Below are 20,765 nucleotides of genomic sequence, written 5' to 3'. Positions count from 1 at the left end.
ACATTTTTTTTTTTAAAATTAATACTATTATCTTCTTTCTCGGACATACATAATTTTCATCTTGACGTCACAACTGGCTTTCCTTAAACTGTTTTTATGAGTGTAATTTAATAGACTTATCCCTGATGAAGAAATGTACATTTTCTTTTCTGATACAAATTTATTATTCCACACCACGAGACAACTTGTAAAAACTAAAATAACATATAAACATATGAAATGTTTAAAATCTACACAAACACCCTTCTTCAGTTCTTTTGAGTAATAAGTAAATTTATTCGATAAAATTATATTTAATATATAACGTTAAAATAAATACAGTAATATACTGTTAAATAATCCTTATCTATTTCATATTTGTAATGGCGTAAATGATTGTTGATTTGCGGTTTACTAATATAAATAGTTTCCCAACTAATACTGCGTTTATCGTGTCCCACTAGGCCTTGTTGGCACTAGATATAGTAAATAAATTGAGATTGATTTATTCAAACTTACTAAGTTTAACGCGAGAGATCTTATTGAAAATATGTAAATGAAAGAGCTTGAACATTCAGGCAAAATATTATAACTTATAATTAGTAATAGAAGAAACCAACATATCAATAAATTGAAATGAAAGTGTTAATAGACTTGTTTGTGTCAATGATAGAAATACTTAAAATGTACCTTTATTACAAATGAGAAAAAAAGGAAAATACGTGTTATCTTTCTTTTGTAGTGGACTAAACCTTCCATCAACTTTCCATTTTTCAACCCTATTAATGACACTCGTGCTCTTCGTGCAAGTTCTGGACGATTTAGTTTTTGTGTATATGGGTAATCTTCAAAATGGAAATATTATTGATAAAACCTAAATATAATAAGAAGTTTCAAGGTATCAAGTTACAACGAATTAATATACACGTTAACAAGATAAGTTACACTGTTGTTACCAGTTAAACAAGTATCAATAATCAATCTGTTTCCTTCACATTAATACAGTTTATCAAAGTGATTGAAATTACCTTCAAATGAATACACGTTAACAAGATAAGTTACACTGTTGTTACCAGTTAAACAAATATCAATAATCAAACATTAATACAGTTTATCAAAGTGATTGAAATTACCTTCAAATGAATACACGTTAACAAGATAAGTTACACTGTTGTTACCAGTTAAACAAATATCAATAATCAATCTGTTTCCTTCACATTAATACAGTTTATCAAAGTGATTGAAATTACCTTCAAATGAATACACGTTAACAAGATAAGTTACACTGTTGTTACCAGTTAAACAAATATCAATAATCAATCTGTTTCCTTCACATTAATACAGTTTATCAAAGTGATTGAAATTACCTTCAAATGAATACATGTTAACAATGACCGTTTCCAATGTTTCAAATAAATCAAACTGAAACTATAGAAAGTTAATTTTCACATCAGAAAACAATTAGCTCAGCATAGAGTATTGTTTTGTCATGATTATGAGAAACCCACTTGAAGTAAATATACATTCAAAAGACTACTGGTACGGGTATTAAGGCCTTAATTAACATAGAATACAGAACAACGTTTCGACCTTCTTAGGTCATCTCTCCAGATTAACAAAGACAGTTTGCAACTGACCGTTGCTGGGCAGGTCTTAGAGTATTATTAGACAGTCTTTTGAGATTTATTTTATAATTGTCAGATTTTAATTACATTAGTGATTGCCTGAATTCGATTAAAATATTAAAATAGATATTTTTTTACATTATACTAAGTGTATTCATATTAAATAAAATAGCTTAACTTGATCGTAGTACTCGTGTGCAGCCTCTTTAAAATATGTAATAGAATCTTTGATAAACAATTCATATATATTGTTTCCAAGAATGAATATGTTTTACAGGAACAAATATACATCTATATGATAATTTATACCTTTCATTCGACAAAAGATGCATTAATTTAGTCGTTGTCTAAGCAGTATTAATCACTGCTATATTTTACACAGTTATTGACTGTATAAAACGGTGATAGAAATAAGTTACGCACCAGTTCTTTTGTTTATGAAATGATATGCGTATATGTGTGTATTAGATTAGGTAGTGATCCTAAACAAAAAAAATTAATGTTTTTTTTTTTTATCTTTCCAGGGTCTGACAGGCCGCCTGTCGTTTGCTATTGTTGCAGCAGCCTTCGGTTCAGCTTTTCAACATGGCTACAACACCGGTGTTGTCAATGCTCCCCAAGATGTAAGTTTCTTACCAAAATATTATCGCCATTAATCACGTACTAGGCTGGTTTATGGAAATATCTTAGTGAATGAGTAAACAATGGCTAAACAATTAAGAACAAGCCTCGTTTCAAACTACTGAATTAGAACAATAAACAACAGTGTTATGTATTTTTGTAATATAAAGGTGTTCCTTTGTATTGGTTTATTTTGGGCTTAAATTGTTGTGTAAGTAAGGCTTCTTTACTTATACAACAACTTAAGCCCAAAATAAACCAATACAAAGGAACACCTTTATATCTTTATTAAAAAATAATATAATAAATATAATAAAAAAGTGTTATGTATTGATTACACAGTACTCATAATATAATATCTGTATTTTGATAACCGGTTCCTTATACCAAATGTCTATTTTAGAACAGAAAGTGAAGTCAGTATTTCAGTAATACTTTGCTGAAAAACTGTGAAATGTTATTAAAACCAAATGGTTTTACATATGAAACATCACATCAGGTGAATCGTCAGTGGTAATACTAATAAGGTTTACATCGTCACTTTATCAATAACATAATTTGTGTGTGTTTTTATAAAGAAGTTTGTATTTGTGCCATGGCAATCAGGTTACTTCGATGCAATCTAGAAGGTACTTGTAATACAAGTACAACAGGGACAACTTACAGAAAAAATCTAGAGCACATTTAGTAGCCATTCTGTTACGAGTAATTCTGCTACAGAGTTGAAGGTATCTTTAATTAATTATTTATCCAGACTCAATGCATTTTTATCTAATTGTCAATGTCAAAAGTGTAGAATTAATATTCCATTTCAATAAACAACTATGCAACGATTTATTTCTGGGTACAAACGACAGATATTTATAAGAATCTTGGACACACAAGTTTTGTGTCTGGTAAACATATCGTAATTCAATATTAGTTATCGGTGAGAAGATGTAAATAGACTATTGGTGAGATGATGTAAATAGACTATTGGTGAGATGATGTAAATAGACTATCGGTGAGAAGATGTAAATAGACTATTGGTGAGAAGATGTAAATAGACTATCGGTGAGATGATGTAAATGGACTATTGGTGAGATGATGTAAATAGACTATCGGTGAGAAGATGTAAATAGACTATTGGTGAGAAGATGTAAATAGACTATTGGTGAGATGATGTAAATAGACTATCGGTGAGAAGATGTCAATAGACTATCGGTGAGATGATGTAAATAGACTATTGGTGAGATGATGTAAATAGACTATCGGTGAGAAGATGTAAATAGACTATTGGTGAGAAGATGTAAATAGACTATTGGTGAGAAGATGTAAATAGATTATTTTCCTTTTCTCTGCTTCCTGATATCACTATTTATTTATGCATCATTTTATATTTATGATAGAAAGTATTAACTGTAATAATTCAACTTGATGGAGAACTCGTAATAATCGTAAAATATAATAAACAGGCATCAACGTCTCTACTTTTAATAATAGGCTCGAATTTTTGTCACAACAAACATGCTCGCCCTTTTAGCTGTGGTAGCATTATAATGTGACGGTCAATCCCACTATTCGTTGGTTAAAGAGTAGCCCAAGAATTGGCGGTGGGTAGTGATGACTAGCTGCCTTCCCTCTAGTCTTACACTGCTAAATTAAGGACGGCTAACGCAGATAGCTCTCGAGTAGCTTTGCGCGAAATTCAAAAACAAACAAACAGAACAAACTTTTGATAATGTTGTTCTTAATGGTAAAGATGCGACTTACGTTAATTTAACATGTAAAGAAAACAGTATAACACCGTTAATAATAATAAAGTACTTTACATAATTACTAACAAACCACCAGGGAAATGTTATTACCATTAAAGAAACTTTTTAATTATATTTTCCCCAACTGGATAGGCCGTTTCTTTGGACGTAAGGAAGGAAATAAATCCAAAAGGCTGTTGCTTTTTCCCATCAAGTCCTCAAAGTAAATAACAGGAAATTGCGCTTTTATTGCAAGGAAACAGAGATTAAGATTAGTAATCACTGAGCGATACTATAGCAACACGGAAAACGCAGTCTAAGCCTAACGTGGTAAATGCTCGCAAGGATGTTAACCATTTCATATTTACGAAGTAACTCGAAATTTATTAGAATATGAAAAATTCAGCGTATTATTCAGTACAGTAATTAAAAATAAAAGATATACAAGCTTAACTAACTAAATCAAGAGCCACTAATCTTTTTGATTTAATAAAATATAATTATTTAATATATATATGCAGACCCCGCAAGGGAGATTTCTCAACAAAAATAAGAACTTAGCTTTCAGTTGTCTTTACTTCCCTAAGATCCTCTCTTTTTAAGAGTGGTATGTCTTAGGACTAGACACAGGGTTTCGATACCGCGATGGGTAAAGCACGGATAGCCTATTGTGTAACTTCGAGCTTAATTACAAACAATAAACAAACGAATTATTTAATGTAGCGAAATTCACTTATGAGTGATAAATGTTAAGGTAGCACACTAGCTTAATCAGCATATGTTTTAATATTTTCTTTATATTTGTGAGACCTCAGGTTCTCTATGACCTCTTCCTCCTTCCCGTACTTATGTTCTTGACGGATTGGTATTTATAATTGTAGAACTGAATATTAGTTTGATCCTTTTCAGGGCAATGTACATGTATTGTGGCTCATATATAGTGATTATTTTATTCTATCAGCAGAATGTCAAGTTTGTTGGTGGCATTTTTTTTATTGTTTAATACATATATACATATATGTATATATATTTTTTATTATTATTTATATATATTTTTTATTTATTTTTATATTTAAAATATAAATTAACTGGGGAGAGATATTTAGGACTAGCTTCATCATGTATGAGATACCTGTCTAGTTCGCATAGTAATTCGTTTTTCATCCAATTCTTATTAAAGTACATTATTGTACAATGTAGGAGTCTATCGGGTATGGTTGGTATGTTCGAACTGAGATGATATAGTTCTTGGAACTCTGTATGCAGTTGTGAGGAGTGTGTTTTGGATTGTTTGTAGTTTGGTATTAATTATCTCATTGCTTACAATTATCCATGCTGGAGCTGCATAATCTATTACAGGTCTAATATATGTTTTATAGATTTTTAGTATGTTATCTGTAGATGCTCCACTGTTTTTACCAGTTAGACTCCTAGCATAGTTAGTTCTTCGCCAGACTTTATTTTTAATTTCGTTCACATGATTGATCCAAGTTAGTTTTGAATCATAGGTCAGACCTAACAATTTTGCCGATGGGACAGTCTGAAGTAGTGTGCCATTCATATATAATTCTGGCTGTTGTTTTTTGTGTTTTGTCAATTTTCATAAAGACTACGAGTTGTGTTTTTGCTGTGTTTATTTTTATTCTGTATTTTTGACAGTATTCACTTATACTATTTAGTTGTGGTTGTATGTTAGTGGCTGCTATCGTGGGTGTTGCGGCACTTTTCCAGACTGCCACATCATCTGCGAACTGTGAAGAGAATCCATGATTCGGATCCTTCAGTGGCATATTGTTTACATACATGATGAAGAGTATAGGGCTAACCACCCCTCCCTGAGTGACACCAACTTGTGGAGTAAAGTACTCAGAAAACGTTCCTTCAACATTTACTCTACATTTTCTATTTTACAAAAAGTTAGATAACCAGCGAATAATTCCTCGCGGTAGTTCCATTTCATTCATTCGGAACCTTAGACCATTGTGCTATACAGTGTCGAATGCTTTCTCGATATCAAGGAAGCAAGCGACAGTACATTCCTTTTTATTGAAGCTATCTATTATGGTTTCGGTTAATCTGATTAGGTGGTCTGTCGTTTGTCTAAATTTCCTGAATCCATTTTGTTCTTTTGGTAATTTTGATGTTATCTCCAAGAATTTGGAGAGTCTATTACTGATTATTTTTTCAAGAATTTTGCCTACACAGCTGGTCAGGCTGATTGGTCGGAAGCTATTAGGTTTATTTGCTGGCTTTCCTTTCTCATGGAACATTAATATATTTGCAAGCTTCCAAGAAACTGCGATGTATCTTGAGGGTAGAGATAGGTTAAAAAGTAAATTTAGGTGGTCAAACAATTTCGGAGTGCCCTTTTTTAGAAGGATAGCTTGTATTCCATCTTCACCTGGTGCTTTGTTTTTTGTGTTTTTTATTGCTTCGAGTAGTTCTTGAAGGTATATTTCATTTGTTAGTAACGTGCTTACATAATCTATGTTGGAACTTGTATTTGTATCAGTTATGTTTATTGGAAAAATTGGTTCAAATTGATGTTTATTGTTTAATATGTGATTAGTGACTTTATTGAAGAAATATGTATCCATATCTGGATCAGTGTGAGTTTTAAAAGTATTTTGGAGTTGATCTTTGAAAGCTTCGGCCATTTCTTTATTTGTGTGTGCTATAGTATAATTATGTTCAAGTGAAGGATATTTCTTTGTTACTGTATTTTTATTGGTGAGTCTTTTAAGATGTGACCAGAATTTTTTCGGATCAGTTTTATCATTTAGTTTTGAGCAGTAGTTGCCCCTTTATCTTGTTTTTGTTGTTTTATTTGTGTTCTGATGTTTATTTGCATTGTTTCTATAAGTTCGTGTCTAGTGTTTCGTTTGAATTTCGCGCAAAACTACACGATGGACACGACCATTAGATTACGAGTCGAGTGCCTTAACCACCTGCCCCTCATGTCTCGCGAGTTCTTGATTAACAAATCGTTGTAGAACGCAAGAACTCTAAGGATATTTCAGGACAAAGTTCGTTAAATGTGAACAGCTACAAAAATTGTGATTACACTAAATTTTACACACAAAAAAGTCGTTATCGTTACACACACATACTACTGTGATACATATATATGGTTGTGTATTGAGCATGTGAGTTAGTGTGTGTGTGTGTGTGTGCGTCCCAATTTCATTTTATGAGTACTTTATATATGTAAAAACCACTCGTTTGGGTTGAGAACATTTTTTACGTGTTATGAGTACTTTATTTATGAATAAAGTTATGTGCTACCGTGGATTAATTAAAAGGTGCCTTAAAGAAGTAATATGGTTGTTGTTGTTTGGTTCAGAGCTAAGCCACATCTGGCTTATTTACTGTGTAAGTACATAAAGTTACCGGAGGACTTTTCAGTTGATCAAAATTTTGTTGCGTAGCGCTTACAGATACCGTCCCCTCCCAGTAACATTCAATCAGCTAATTATCGTCTTCTTCCTGTCTAAAGTATTGCGTAATATTTGAACGACCCCTTTAAAACTTGTAATGAAGTTCAACGCTATAGGACAGATGTGAAATTTAGTTAACTAGTATTGCGTGAAGGGCTCTTTGGCACTGTATATAGCACAATTAGGGTTGTTGATATACTATTACATTCGTTTAGTTTTGTTTGGGGCCCCCAGTGGCTCAGTAGTATGTCTGCGGACGTAAAACGCTAAAAACCGGGTTTCGATACCCGTGGTGGGCAGAGCACACATAGCTCTTTGTGTAGCTTTGTGCTTAATTCAAAAGAACAACAACAAGTTTTGGTTTGTTTTGAATTTCGCGCGAGGCTACACGAGGGCTATCTGCACTAGCCGTCTCTAATTTAGCAGTGTAAGACTAAAGGGAAGACAGCTAGTCATCACCACCCACCGCCAACTCTTGGACTATTCTTTTACCAACGAACAGTTGGATTGACTGAAACGTTATAATGCCTCCACGGCTGAAAGGGCGAGCATGTTTAGTGTGACAGGGATTCGAACCCACGACCCTAGGATTACTAGTCGAGTGCCTTAACTACAGTGTGAAATTATTTGTATTTTAGCGCAGTTGCACACCAGTCCATCTGCACACTTTACACAGTGGATAATTGAATCCCAGATTTTAGTATTATAACTTCATAAAATTATCAATGAACTATTGAGAGAATTTTCGCATTACATAGCTTATTACTGTGACACGGGCAAATTATTTTAAATTATTTCGTGAAAATAATGCAAAATAATGCTTACGAAACGGAAACTTTAGATATTTGACCAGGAATGTTTATAAATTTTAAACATTACAAACCACTTAACTTCAGTGGATTCACATTGAACATTAATATTTTTACGAAGACGTAAAATAACTTCAGCTGTAAAAAACTCGTGTGCGATCAACAAAGAACGCAAAGCTAGCTAGCTCCTCGTTAAATGAAATGTATCTGTATCAATTCAAAATTAATTCGCTCATCATGAACCCTCGATGAGATATCTAGTTTCAGACAAGATAAAAGACTCAGTATTGTTTGTAAAACTTTTATATATAAATAAATATTTGTAATAATCATTATTGTAAATTGTATTATCGTTTGTATATTGAACTATATTTGTATTAAAAAAGAAGAAACTGTGCGTATCAGTCTTGTTGGCCAATATTATAAATTGGATACATTACGAAATTTTATTAACTTCTAATTTTTTAACTCAGTTTTAGGCTATTTGAAACTGTAATACCTAAGAATAGATATTTCATTTACTTTTTTTATTAAATTGGTGGAAATGTATTATCAACTGTGAAGATAAATATTGCAAAAACATTTTTTGTCGTCACTGAACATAGTAGATATAGTATGGTTCACATGTTATTATACATTCTTCTCTGTTTTCGGTTATTAGTTCTTAGAATTAAATGTGTTTATTGCATCATTTAAATATGACCAATGATTATAAATAACCTGTTTGTATTTGCAGGTTGTTATGGAGTTCATAAATACAACTTATTTTGAACGTTTCAATGAAGTACCTGGAAAGCAAACAGTCACACTTATATTCTCAATCATGGTGTCTATCTTCTGCATAGGCGGGATGGTGGGTGCTTTGGGTACTGCATATGTTGCTGAAACATTTGGACGAAAGAGGTCGTTGCTGTTGAACAATATTTTCGTTTTCATTGCAGCAGCTCTAATGGGTTTTTCAAAAATGGCCCAATCGTATGAAATGCTCATAATAGGTCGATTCTTCATTGGTATAAACGCAGGTTTGACAAGCTTTTATTTTTAGAAATTTGAACAGAAATATTTGTGATTTAAAAATATTTGGATTTAAAGAGTTATTTCTTTCTGCAAATTATGTTACGTAATGTGCGTTCTTTAAACATCGTAACACTAATAACAATACATAATCAGCCATTTTACGTTCAACACAAATAATGCTGTAAAGAATTTCCATAATTAATTTTAAATTCTTAGTTTAAGAAAATACGTTAGTCTGTTCTATTCAGTATATCAAAGCTTAAACAAGTAATTAGTTTTTTTCTATTTTCAAAACAAAGATATACACATAAACATGGAACGACTAGTTATTACTGTTTTATATTTTCTTTATAGGTCTAAACGCTGGATTAGCACCCATGTATCTCACCGAAGTCTCCCCTACTCATCTACGAGGGGCTGTGGGAACAATCTACCAGTTAGTGATTACAATCACTATCTTAATATCCCAGATTATAGGACTCCCACAAGTTTTAGGAACGGAAGAACACTGGCCATACGTTTTTGGTAAATTTTTAGTTTTGACTGGATATGTCTCCAGATATGGTCATTTTGTTTCATATATTATATAATCATTTAAGTGTACGAATACATTTAATCATTATTAATTTTTATTATGCCATAACATTTTCTATTTTCACGACAAACCAATAGGCATTATGTTTCAATACTTAGTAGTTATCAATAAAACGTCGCCCAACAAGGCCAGGCGATTAGGGGGCTCAACTCGTAATCTGAGGGTCGCGGGTTCGAATCCCCATCATATCAAACATGCTCGCTTTTTCAGTCGTAGAAGCGTTATAAACTTACAATCAATCCCACTATTCGTTGGTAAAAGAGCAGCCCAAGAGTTGGCTTTCACTTTAGTAATACACTGCTAAATTAGGGACGGCTAGCGCAAATAACCCTCGTGTAGCTTTGCGCGAAATTCTGAAACAAAAACGAAATGTTTTGCCTTTGTCTAAGGATGATAAGCACAGTACAACTAATTTAACAAACACGAATGTTCAATTAATTATTTTAAATTTTACAGTTTGTACTTGTAACAATTGGATAAACTTGAATCAAATGTCGGTTTTTCTGTTTGATCAACTTGTTTTAAATGTCTTTGTTTTTAATCATTGTCATGCCTGCTGAAATGTTTCAAAACATAATTAGTTACTTTAGTATATATATACACACAATTTAAAATGAATTTTGATATTAAAACTATTTTTATTTCATGGGTTTGTGTAAGAACATTATTGTTACAATTTTGTAACAGGATTTAAAAGGAGTGACTGAAAATGATTTAGCACATTGTATTAAATGACCTTCATTACAAGAATTTCATTAAACATATATTTGAACATGGTTAAGAATTTGTAATCGAACAATAAGTGAATTACGTAATTTTTCAGGTATGACACTGATTCCAGCAATTTTTATGTTGGCTACAATGCCACTATGCCCTGAATCTCCCAGGTATATCTTAATATTTCAAGGTAAAGAACTGGCTGCCCAAAAAGGTAAGTTATTGATCTGGTAAATTTTGTTCATTTGGTAAACACTGATATTATACCTGTTGCATGAATTATGTGGTATTCAGGTCCACTATCTCTAAATCATTCAATAAATACGGAATCAGTAAACGTAAACGGAAAATAATTTATAACTTTAAACAGCAAAGAAAATATGCAAACAAAAGTGAATAAGCAAAATCTATTCATATACATTTACTTGTGTAACACAGAGACTATAACTACAGAAATGCAGTTGTATTAGAGCTAGTATACAATACAATTGGCAAGTGCATAAGCCTTTAAGGGGAACATGCTAGTGGGTCTCAACTCAGCAGGAAAATCATTATTAAGAACTATTGTTACAACTAGTTGTTCAAAGACATTTATTATTGAAGTCTATTTAGAGTATTAATCAAAATGAAAGATATCCGGTATTTAAAGAACTGTGTCTGTAAACCATTTGTAGCTAGCCGAGACAAAAAATATCTCCCCAAGTTGTTAAGTGAACAGACAGTAAACTATAACTTGTTATGTGATATACTCGGACAAGTCTTTGATTATTATGTTACGTATACTATGAATTAATATTTAAAATGGCCGAAAACTTTAATTTTTAATTTGGAAGTTAATTAATTCAATATCAATATGTATCAAATTTATGATATTTGCTAGCAAGAGTGATACACACGATTTTATTTCTTAACACAAATATACAAACAACAGTACAATTTATAATAATGGTTATTGCATGTAATGATTTATGTACAACGGTTTCTACAAATTTGTAGACGATATTGTGTCTTATATCTGATCTAGAACTGAATGTTTTATTGATGATCCAGGTCCACAATAAGCAAATTAATTCTGAATTCATACTGTCACACCTTGTTTGAGCTAGTGTGCTCGGTTGGCCTAACGCTGCTTAAAAGCTGGCTTTTACTGCAGAAGATATTTAATGTCCTCCTAGAAATTATTAACATCCGAAGTTAAACGAGCTGTAATGTTCGAAATGTATAAACGTTCCTGGTCAAATTATATAGTTTTCCGATTAATAAACGTTAACGATAATTATAGCTTTTAAAGCTTATAGTATACTGACTCTAGCTGACTAATAATAGTCTCTCGGCACGTCCGTTTTATATACCAATCACGCCAAATTCTCGAACTTTCAACACCGTTCGAAAACACGCCAGTGTTTTCGTAAAACAAACATTGTTGATTCTTACTCTCAAGAATTTTCTACAAATTTAGAGAACAGACGGAACTTGCGCTATACATATTCAACAATATACATCACATGCATCAAACTGAAACAGTAGTCGGTGTTAAAATAAACATATAATGGTAAATTATTTACAGACTCAGTTAATTTATCTTACTTAAATTGATCAGGTTTCAACTATACTCGTCAAAGAACATTATAAGTGTCATATGGCACTTAAAACATGTTTGGAAACTGTTCTGTTCAAATGCAAGCAGGAATTAATATCTGTAGCAGTACAAACTGTTGACATTGAATGAGTGGAAATATGTAAGGTGGTCTTCTGATTATATTTGTCTTTATTTTTTAGTATCTATAATATATGTGACACAAGGAAAAATAAAGAGAAAACCATGTGACACATCTGAATTCATATGTATTGTTTCAACAGTGCAAGGTGCTACATAATACATATGACTTTACATGTGTTGTTCCAGCTATGCAAGTTACTAGAGGTGCAATAGTATAGGAAATGCTCTTCCATTTTGTGTGTTTTTCTTTTTAATTTAGCTCAAAGCCACTTGATTAAATCTTTGCCAATTGTCTTTATTTTTGAAGTGATATGTAAGAAGTAAGGATCTTTCAAGATGATATTAAGACAATCCATGGTACTCTTCTTTTATGGAATTATTTCTATGATAACTACTTCAGTTTTTCCTTTACCCATATAATCATTCGATCTCAATCCAATTGATTATGATAAAGTGGTCAATCAGTTTATCTGCAGCTCAGTATGTTTACCTAAACATTTTTATCATTCGTTACTTTGGAGTTTAATATTTGATTTTAAATACAACTGTTTCAAAATAAATATAAATAATTTGTAATCTTTACTGAAATATAAGATACAATGGTTTTGAAATGTTGAATTGAATCACATACATGCATACTCAAATGATATATTTAAAAAAAAACTTTATAACATTTGTTTGGGTTGTTTGTGTGATAGCTTTGACTTGGTTCAGGGGGACAGTAGAAGTCCATGAAGAAATGGATGAAATGCGTTCTGAGTACGAAGCCTCAAAACTTGTACCAAAGGTAAGAAAAATATGTTTGTCACCTTTCTTGTATAATGTAGTTATTGAAGATTCTAATGTGTCAACAACATGCAACTCTAATGTTTTTATTATCATTATTACAATACTATAATTCTATGTTAACAGGTAACTCTTCGTGAAATGTGGACCAACCGTGTTTTACGCACTCCACTGATTATCTCAATGGTAGTTATGTTATCTCAGCAGCTTTCTGGAATTAATGCTGTAAGTGCTTCTTTGTGGTGTACAATTATGTATATTTTATTGGGGAAATACTTTTTTCTTTTACATATGATAATAAGAAGCATGAAATATTTTTCATATCTGACATAAATATATTGAACTTTTTTGTATTTAGTATCAGGCAAGAAGCAAGATACATGAAAAATTTCAAATAATTAAAAGCTCTACTAACTGATGTAAAATTAATTTTTTTACACTTATTTATTTTACTCACAACTAAAGAGATAATATCTTAGATAAAATATATATGTAAAAACGGCTTGTTTGGGTCAAGAAAATATTTTATGTAGAGGAGCGAACAACATTTCGACCTTCTTCGGTCATCGTCAGGGTCACAAAGAAAGAAAGAGGTAACTGACTGGAAGCTGACCACATGTTTGAAAGGGGTTGTGTAACTGATAATAATTAATGAATATTTGAAATCCTAATATATTCAATTTTGTTTATAAGAAACAAGTTGTATGTCTAACTTATACTTGGCAACTGCATCTGTTTCAGAAACAATGTATCAGTGCAGTCTAGTTGCTCTAAGATTCTGAATGTCAACTGGTTTACATTTCCTACCAAAAATCATTATACTTTCAGCTTGATTTACAACTAATCAGTATTAATTAAATTACATCTACACTTACATGTCTTGTTATGCATTATGACTTGTAATTAGTAGTCTGTAATGGATCTTACTGTCTCTAATGTATTATTGTCTCACATATGTACATGTAACTCTTATAAGAATTAACATTTACTTCAACCTGAACATAAAATAAATTTTACACATGTTGTACACGTTTTTATTTATGTATTTTAACATGTATATATTAAGTTGTAGATCTGTTTTTTTCATAATTATTCATAAATATATATAGCTTTAATTTAACATTTCTTGTTTTAAAAGCACTTGATAGATCTGCAAAATTATTTCAACTTTTAGGCTATCTTCTTCTCTACTAAAATCTTTGAAAGTGCTGGACTAGACAAAGAAACTGCTTTGTATGCTACCCTAGGTATGGGCAGCATCAACGTCCTGATGACAATTGTTTCTTTAGTCTTAGTAGAAAAAGCAGGACGTCGAACCCTACATTTAGTGGGCCTTGGTGGCATGGGAATTATTACTGTCTTGCTTACCATTTGTATGGCTTTGAAGGTAGGTTTAATGGTTACTACCTTGTTATGAATTTTTAATATTTATAAATTGGTGATTATAATGTTGAAAACATATTAGGCATACTAATTGTTTTATTATAGACAAGAAATAATGGTTATATTTGTGTTTTAGATTAGAGGTTAAAGTTTGATACTTAGAATTGAAATATTAAATGTAAATATTTCTTTGTTGTTAAGTGCAAAGCAACACATTGTGCCCTTTTTGTTTGATCCACCATGCACATTAAAACCTAAGTTTTAGTATAAGAAACCTTCAACTCACCAAAGCAACTGGGTGAAATTGTAAATGAAACTAAATGTTTTATTTTCATAATCCAACAAGCATTTTTTCATGATTTCATTTGTGTCATGTAATTGTTTCTTAGATCTGTTTTGTGCAATGAAAAAAAAGCTATTTGATTTTAAGTTCACCTGTATAACTACAAATAGAATATAAAGAAAAAAGCTTAAAATATAATCAAATTCTTTCTCAATTGTTCATCTGTATAGCCTAATATCACCAGTTTGCTATAAGAGAATTGTATATATGGTTATGAGATTTGTTGAAATATTTGAAGCATAGAGCATGTAGATACAAGGTATAAGCTGTTAGATCAGTCAATTATTTTTAGTTATAAAAATCCTTCTTCAAATTTTATCTTCCAGACATCCGTACCATGGCTGTCATATCTGAGTATTATCTGGGTGATTGGATTTGTTATAATGTTTGCTACTGGTCCAGGTATGAAATTTTAATTTTATAGTAGTCTAATTAACACAATATTCAAAGTTTACTAGTGTTAATTATTTGTAAACACACAGGGAAATTTAATTTATAATAATTTTGAAGCACTAACGTTTAGTCTTTATAGTTAACACATTAAAATCATAAAAAAAGTTTAAAACCTTAACACTAATGAGTTAGAACAAGCACAAAGTAAAGTAAACATTGATTTTTTTATTATTACTTGTATAAACCAAAATGAGACAATGTGTCATCCTTATTCATATACAGGTGAAGTAAACATAATCATATATATGTGAAGTAAATATTGATAATGTTAGTCCATTGACCACAAATGTGAATATGTTACACTGATTCGATTAGCTTTTATGCTACTTTTGTCAGTAATTTTTAACATTTTGCACTTATTTCTGTTATCAGTCAGAAGACTTGACATTTGTTCTGGATGTTTTGTTTTTATAAAAAGGTTCAATTCCATGGTTTCTGGTTACTGAGCTTTTTGGTCAAGGTGCACGTGCAATAGCCACCAGTATTGCAGTAGCAGTGAACTGGAGTGCCAACTTTGTAGTAGGATTAAGTTTCTTGCCTTTAAAAGTAAGTGTTTGCACTACTTATTAACATATAATATTGAAATTACTACTTCAAGATATGCAATGTGTCACATGTGATGTTTTGCACAAAATTTTTTCACATCAAATCTACTTTTAAGTTGGAAGTTTGATTTTTTTAACTCAAATTTTTAATTATTTTAATGTAAAATAATCACTACAGTCAGCAAGTTTGTCAAACAGTAACAGTTACTGTCATCAGAATGTGTATGTATTAATGCTTAACGTAGAGTACTGAACATAATTAAGTCTAATTGTAATAAATTAGTTATATTATTCATGGGCAACTAGAAAGTACTGATTACTTTCAGATTATTAATAATAACATCAATTATTTTAGTTTCTTAATAGAATTTTAAAACAATGTTTTTCTCCTATCTTACAGACTATTCTGGGAGACTACACATTTCTTCTCTTTACAGTTCTTCTGGCTATTTTCTGGATTTTTACTTACAAAAGGGTTCCTGAAACTAAAAACAAAACAATTGAGGAAATTACTTCAATGTTTAGGCAACAGGCCTATCAATGAGATAATTGCTGCAAATATACTGGTTGGAGCAAGTTAAACATCCTACAAGATGAAATTTAGCACATCTAGAAATATTTCCAGTCATTTCACTTGAATTATAAAGTAAATCTTAGAAACACAACACATTTTTTGCCACAAATTGCAGTTGTTCCTATCACAAATTGTACCAAACTATGCTTTGATGTTTCTTTTATTAGAATAGTAACACGGACGAACAAGAATGGTAGCTTTTTTATGTACAAAATGGTCTGCAAAGGTCATCATTAAGAGTCTCAAAAATTTATATTTCTTCCATAGAAGATGGTTGTCTACACTAAAAATAATAAATACATTAATTATTTACTTTTGGCTTTTAGTTTTTAGACTAAATACAAGTTTATTAAAACTAAATTCACTAACTATGCCATTTTTTAAAAAATTAGTAATTTTAAACATATTTTTTTAAAAAAAGATGGCTGGGTTTCAGTTATTTTTGTAGTGGAATCAAGTCTTGTAAAATAAATGAATGAACATCAAAATAAGTTTTTTTTATTATATTTTCTGGTACACTTTGGGATATTGAAAATGTTTAATGTATCATATATGTTTGCAAAGCATACTTTAAACATGCCATAGTCATTCTGTATTAGCATTGGTACTTTACCACAATCATTTTATCAAATTTAACATAATAGCTCCCTAAGAGACTTTGGTATAAGTGTGGTTGCAAAAGCTTAAAGGAAGTTATACAAAATAAATACATATTTAGTGAATGTGAATGATGATAAATAATTATACCATAAAAATACTCGGTAAATGTGTCAAAAATGCCCACAAAGCGAACTAAACATACTAATATGTGGAAAATAAAAATGTTTTGAGTATAATTCATCCATAAATGTATTTCACAGTTTTTCAACTTGTTATATATAATGCATCAAACTTATTTCTTTTCATAAAATCTATGCGTTTTAAGAAATGGTCCCTCACTGGGATAGCAGTAAGTCTTTGGATTTACAATGCTAAAATCAGAGGTTCAATTCCCCTTGGTAGACACAGTAGATGGCTCAATGTGACTTTGCTTTGAGAAAACACACTCCTAAAATTTTTTTCTTGAAGTAATTTTGTTCTTTTAAATGTTTACAACAAGTTGCACTAATTAAATAGTCTACCAATTTTATATCACTATAATTACAATTATTCACTGAATTATTTTTGCCACTAGAATAACTTTCACCCCCACTGGATAATTACTGATTTAAGACCCATGAGCATACAAATTTTACAGCTAAATGTTGTAAGCATTTTGCACAATATTTCCCCTTGTACATCTTTAGAATGGATGCAACCAATGCATATGACCCAAAATATTAGGCTTTAAGTTATTATAAATTAATGCAAGAAAATTAAAAAAATTTTTTTTATGTTACTTTGATTTCAAGCACTGAAAGTAATACTTGATTTAAAATTTGTTTGAACCTCATGTCAAGATTGTGTTAAAAATTGTTGTTGTTGAACTATATAATATATACCTTTTACCCCTGTTTTCTGTAGTTTGGAACTAATTATATTTTTATATATATATCACCTTTGGTGTGTAATAGAATTCATTACAAGTTAAAAAAAATAGTGACATTAAGATCACTAACATTAGAAATTGAGATTAAATGTTTTGTTAATAATAAATCTTAAACTTGTTGCATACATTTGTACATATCACAATCAGTAATTAATAAAAATTAATTAGTCATGCATTTTGATAAAATAATAAAATTTTGACATTAGAGAATATGAAATGGTTATTTCATTATATCAACACAAAATATAAATGATGTGTATTTGTTCTTTGTTTTTATACTAATTAGAACTTTGGAAAATGCTTCATTCTGAAACCTTGTGTACTGATTTTAGGTGTATTTATGATGATTTTATACAGTAAATGCTGTCCTATTAACTTTATCTTTTTATGGCTGAAAGGAATAAAAAGATGACATAATTTTTTTAGTCCATCTATACTTTTCTAAAATCTTACACTACAATATGTTAGGTAACCATCACAAACATAGTTAGGAGGTACATAATTCATTGGGAAACAACTGTTCTGATGGAAAGATTCATCTTAGTGTGCCAAAATGTCATTGGCGCTAACACATTTCAGTAGCAGGTTACATATATATAATTGTTGTTCTTAGTGTTGAGGAGTACGTTTGTAGTACTTGGATTGCTATTATTAAAGTTTAACGTTAATAGAGTAAATATTCTCTATATTCAAATGTATACAGTAAACTTATAAAGACAAAAGTTATAACACAACTATGGGACAAATAGTAGTTTATGTTGGATATTGGGTTTTGAATATCAGACTACTGACATCTGATTAGATTTTGATATTTTTGGATAGGATAACAGATGTAGCCTTATTCATGAATTACAACTTCATTATAATATAGTATTAAACTTGTTACTTAAAGGGCAAATTGAAGAAGAAAGGTCCACCTTTTGAAAGTACTCAGATTATGATTTTTATTCATTTCTATCAAGACTTCTTGAATCTCCAAGTTTTCTAACATTATGAAACTTATTACTTAGCAATTATCCTTTGAAAATTTAATAAGTATCTACACGGAGGTGTTCAGTTCCAGGAGTGTTACAGTGTTTTACACTCCCAGTTTCTTGTTGAGAATATAAAACTGAACTGTGCTTGGTGTTTGTGCTGCTGCAGGTGTGGTTTTGATCTTTGACAAAATAGTTGTAATAAAATAAAATAGTGTTTATGTGACACCTATCTGTATTACAACCACAAGGGCCTCCAGTCCTTAATACCAAAAAAAAATGCTACTATGCTATATTAATTCATACTGTGTGTTTGTGAATTTGTCTTTGAACTCCTCTTACAGTTTTGGAGATAGCAGGATTGAACTTAGCAGATAGATTGAGGGTGCCTTATCTGTATGATATTGTTCCTTGTCCACTCTTATTAATTTTGAGTATGGGGGTGGGCTAAAATATGCCTGCAAGATCACCCCTAAAGGATGTTTGCCTAGGAGTAAGTTTGCAGAGTCATTGAACTAAACTTTGACTTTGGAACTGTTGTTCTTGGCCTTTCCTCCAAATCTCAAGGACAATATTTTAAAATGATATTCATACCTTTACCAATGGGACCAAAAAAACAACAACTTAGATACATGTGTTTTAACAGGTCAGCTTTTATGAGTGGTAAGGTAAGTTATAGAAGTAAGTGGAAGCTTGATCAGTGTACTGGAATCTCTGTGAATTAAAATATAGCTTTTGAACCCTGCAGAGGCATGTAAATATTTTGTATGAGGCAAGTTGATGTAGAATCTCTTACCTTTGACACACGTGCAAGTAACTTTACGTTTATGTAAAATTGTGAAACTATATGTAGATGGAAATGCTATTTGTTTATTTCATTCACCACAAAATTATTAATATCTGTTTGAACTGCATCAGATATTTGACCCATTCCTAACAAGTAACCATCTCACCCATTTTTATCATTGTAAAAAAGGAAGTGTGAAACATTCACAAACATCCACTAAGTAGAAAGTGTTGTTTTTGAAATAAACACAAAGGGGTTTATTGTTAATACTGTTTTACTCTTTACTGAATAAAGAAAACGTTCCCATGTTAGTGATGGCATTTTATTATTTTGAAAATTTTCTTCCAAAACAATGTTTGACCTTTTTAATACTATAGAATTCCACTTATAAAACTTAGCTTTTGATTTACAAATAGGGAATGCAGAACACATGATTACTGTTTCAAAACAAACGTAGTTTTGTACTGAAAATATTTTTTATTCTAATGTGTAAAACAATTTTACAAATTTTCTTTTGCTTCAATGATTGATTTTTTAGGTAAAATGATTAAAAAATCTTAAGAACAGTGAAAATTGGGTTAAACTTTTGTCTGCTATACAGTGTAATTCATGTTTATTAAAAAAAAAAGAAGTAACCATGATATTCAGATTGTTCACTGATGGGTGTCAGCAGTCTGTTATGTGAGAGATTCACTTGAAAAAGATAACTCTTTATACAAGATATATGTGTATGCAATCATTCATAAGAAGTTTTTCCATCATTACATATCAATAGATTTATGGTTTACTTCACTGAGCATGGATTAGTTTTTAGAAGCAGGTCTTAAAGGATTTTTTTTCATTTTGTTTAGAACAAATATGATGTTTTCTATGTTTATTTTAACAGATTGTTTACAACGTTTATTTTATGTGAAATGTTGATATATTTCTTAAGTATTTAGTTTTCTGTATTAATTGCTTGTTAATAAACTAGAAGACTTTTGTACCACAGGTTTTAAAATAAATAAATGAATGAAAGTGTGAGCTTTCAAATTACAGTTTGCTCTTTTAGAAAGTCTTGATGTTTTTTTTAATTATTTGGTAAAAATAATGAGAAATCCAGTCCATGTAATGATAAAAAATTAATTAATTTTTTT

General features: G+C 30.6%; 1 protein-coding gene and 1 long non-coding RNA gene across 5 annotated transcripts in view; one reads left to right on the top strand and one right to left on the bottom strand.

Moving 5' to 3' along the window:
• LOC143229654 (solute carrier family 2, facilitated glucose transporter member 1-like) overlaps window positions 1-20,683 on the top strand; it is a 53,773-nt gene extending 33,090 nt beyond the window's left edge. For all 3 annotated transcript variants that reach the window (XM_076462264.1, XM_076462265.1, XM_076462266.1), the window contains exons 2-11: window positions 2,129-2,227; window positions 8,944-9,229; window positions 9,579-9,749; window positions 10,643-10,750; window positions 12,955-13,043; window positions 13,169-13,267; window positions 14,217-14,429; window positions 15,095-15,170; window positions 15,640-15,767; window positions 16,167-20,683. In XM_076462264.1, coding sequence (XP_076318379.1) covers window positions 2,129-2,227; window positions 8,944-9,229; window positions 9,579-9,749; window positions 10,643-10,750; window positions 12,955-13,043; window positions 13,169-13,267; window positions 14,217-14,429; window positions 15,095-15,170; window positions 15,640-15,767; window positions 16,167-16,310 — 1,413 coding nt within the window. In that variant the 3' untranslated portion in view covers window positions 16,311-20,683. The remainder of the gene's footprint in view (window positions 1-2,128; window positions 2,228-8,943; window positions 9,230-9,578; window positions 9,750-10,642; window positions 10,751-12,954; window positions 13,044-13,168; window positions 13,268-14,216; window positions 14,430-15,094; window positions 15,171-15,639; window positions 15,768-16,166) is intronic.
• Window positions 1-20,765, bottom strand: part of LOC143229655 (uncharacterized) — a 73,591-nt gene that overhangs the window by 51,079 nt on the left and 1,747 nt on the right. The window lies entirely within an intron of this gene.

This window comes from Tachypleus tridentatus, chromosome 10, assembly GCF_004210375.1.
Source record: "Tachypleus tridentatus isolate NWPU-2018 chromosome 10, ASM421037v1, whole genome shotgun sequence".
Taxonomy (NCBI): Eukaryota; Metazoa; Arthropoda; class Merostomata; order Xiphosura; family Limulidae; genus Tachypleus; species Tachypleus tridentatus.
Note: the sequence above shows the minus strand (reverse complement) of the source record. Positions and strands in the feature narration are given on the sequence as shown.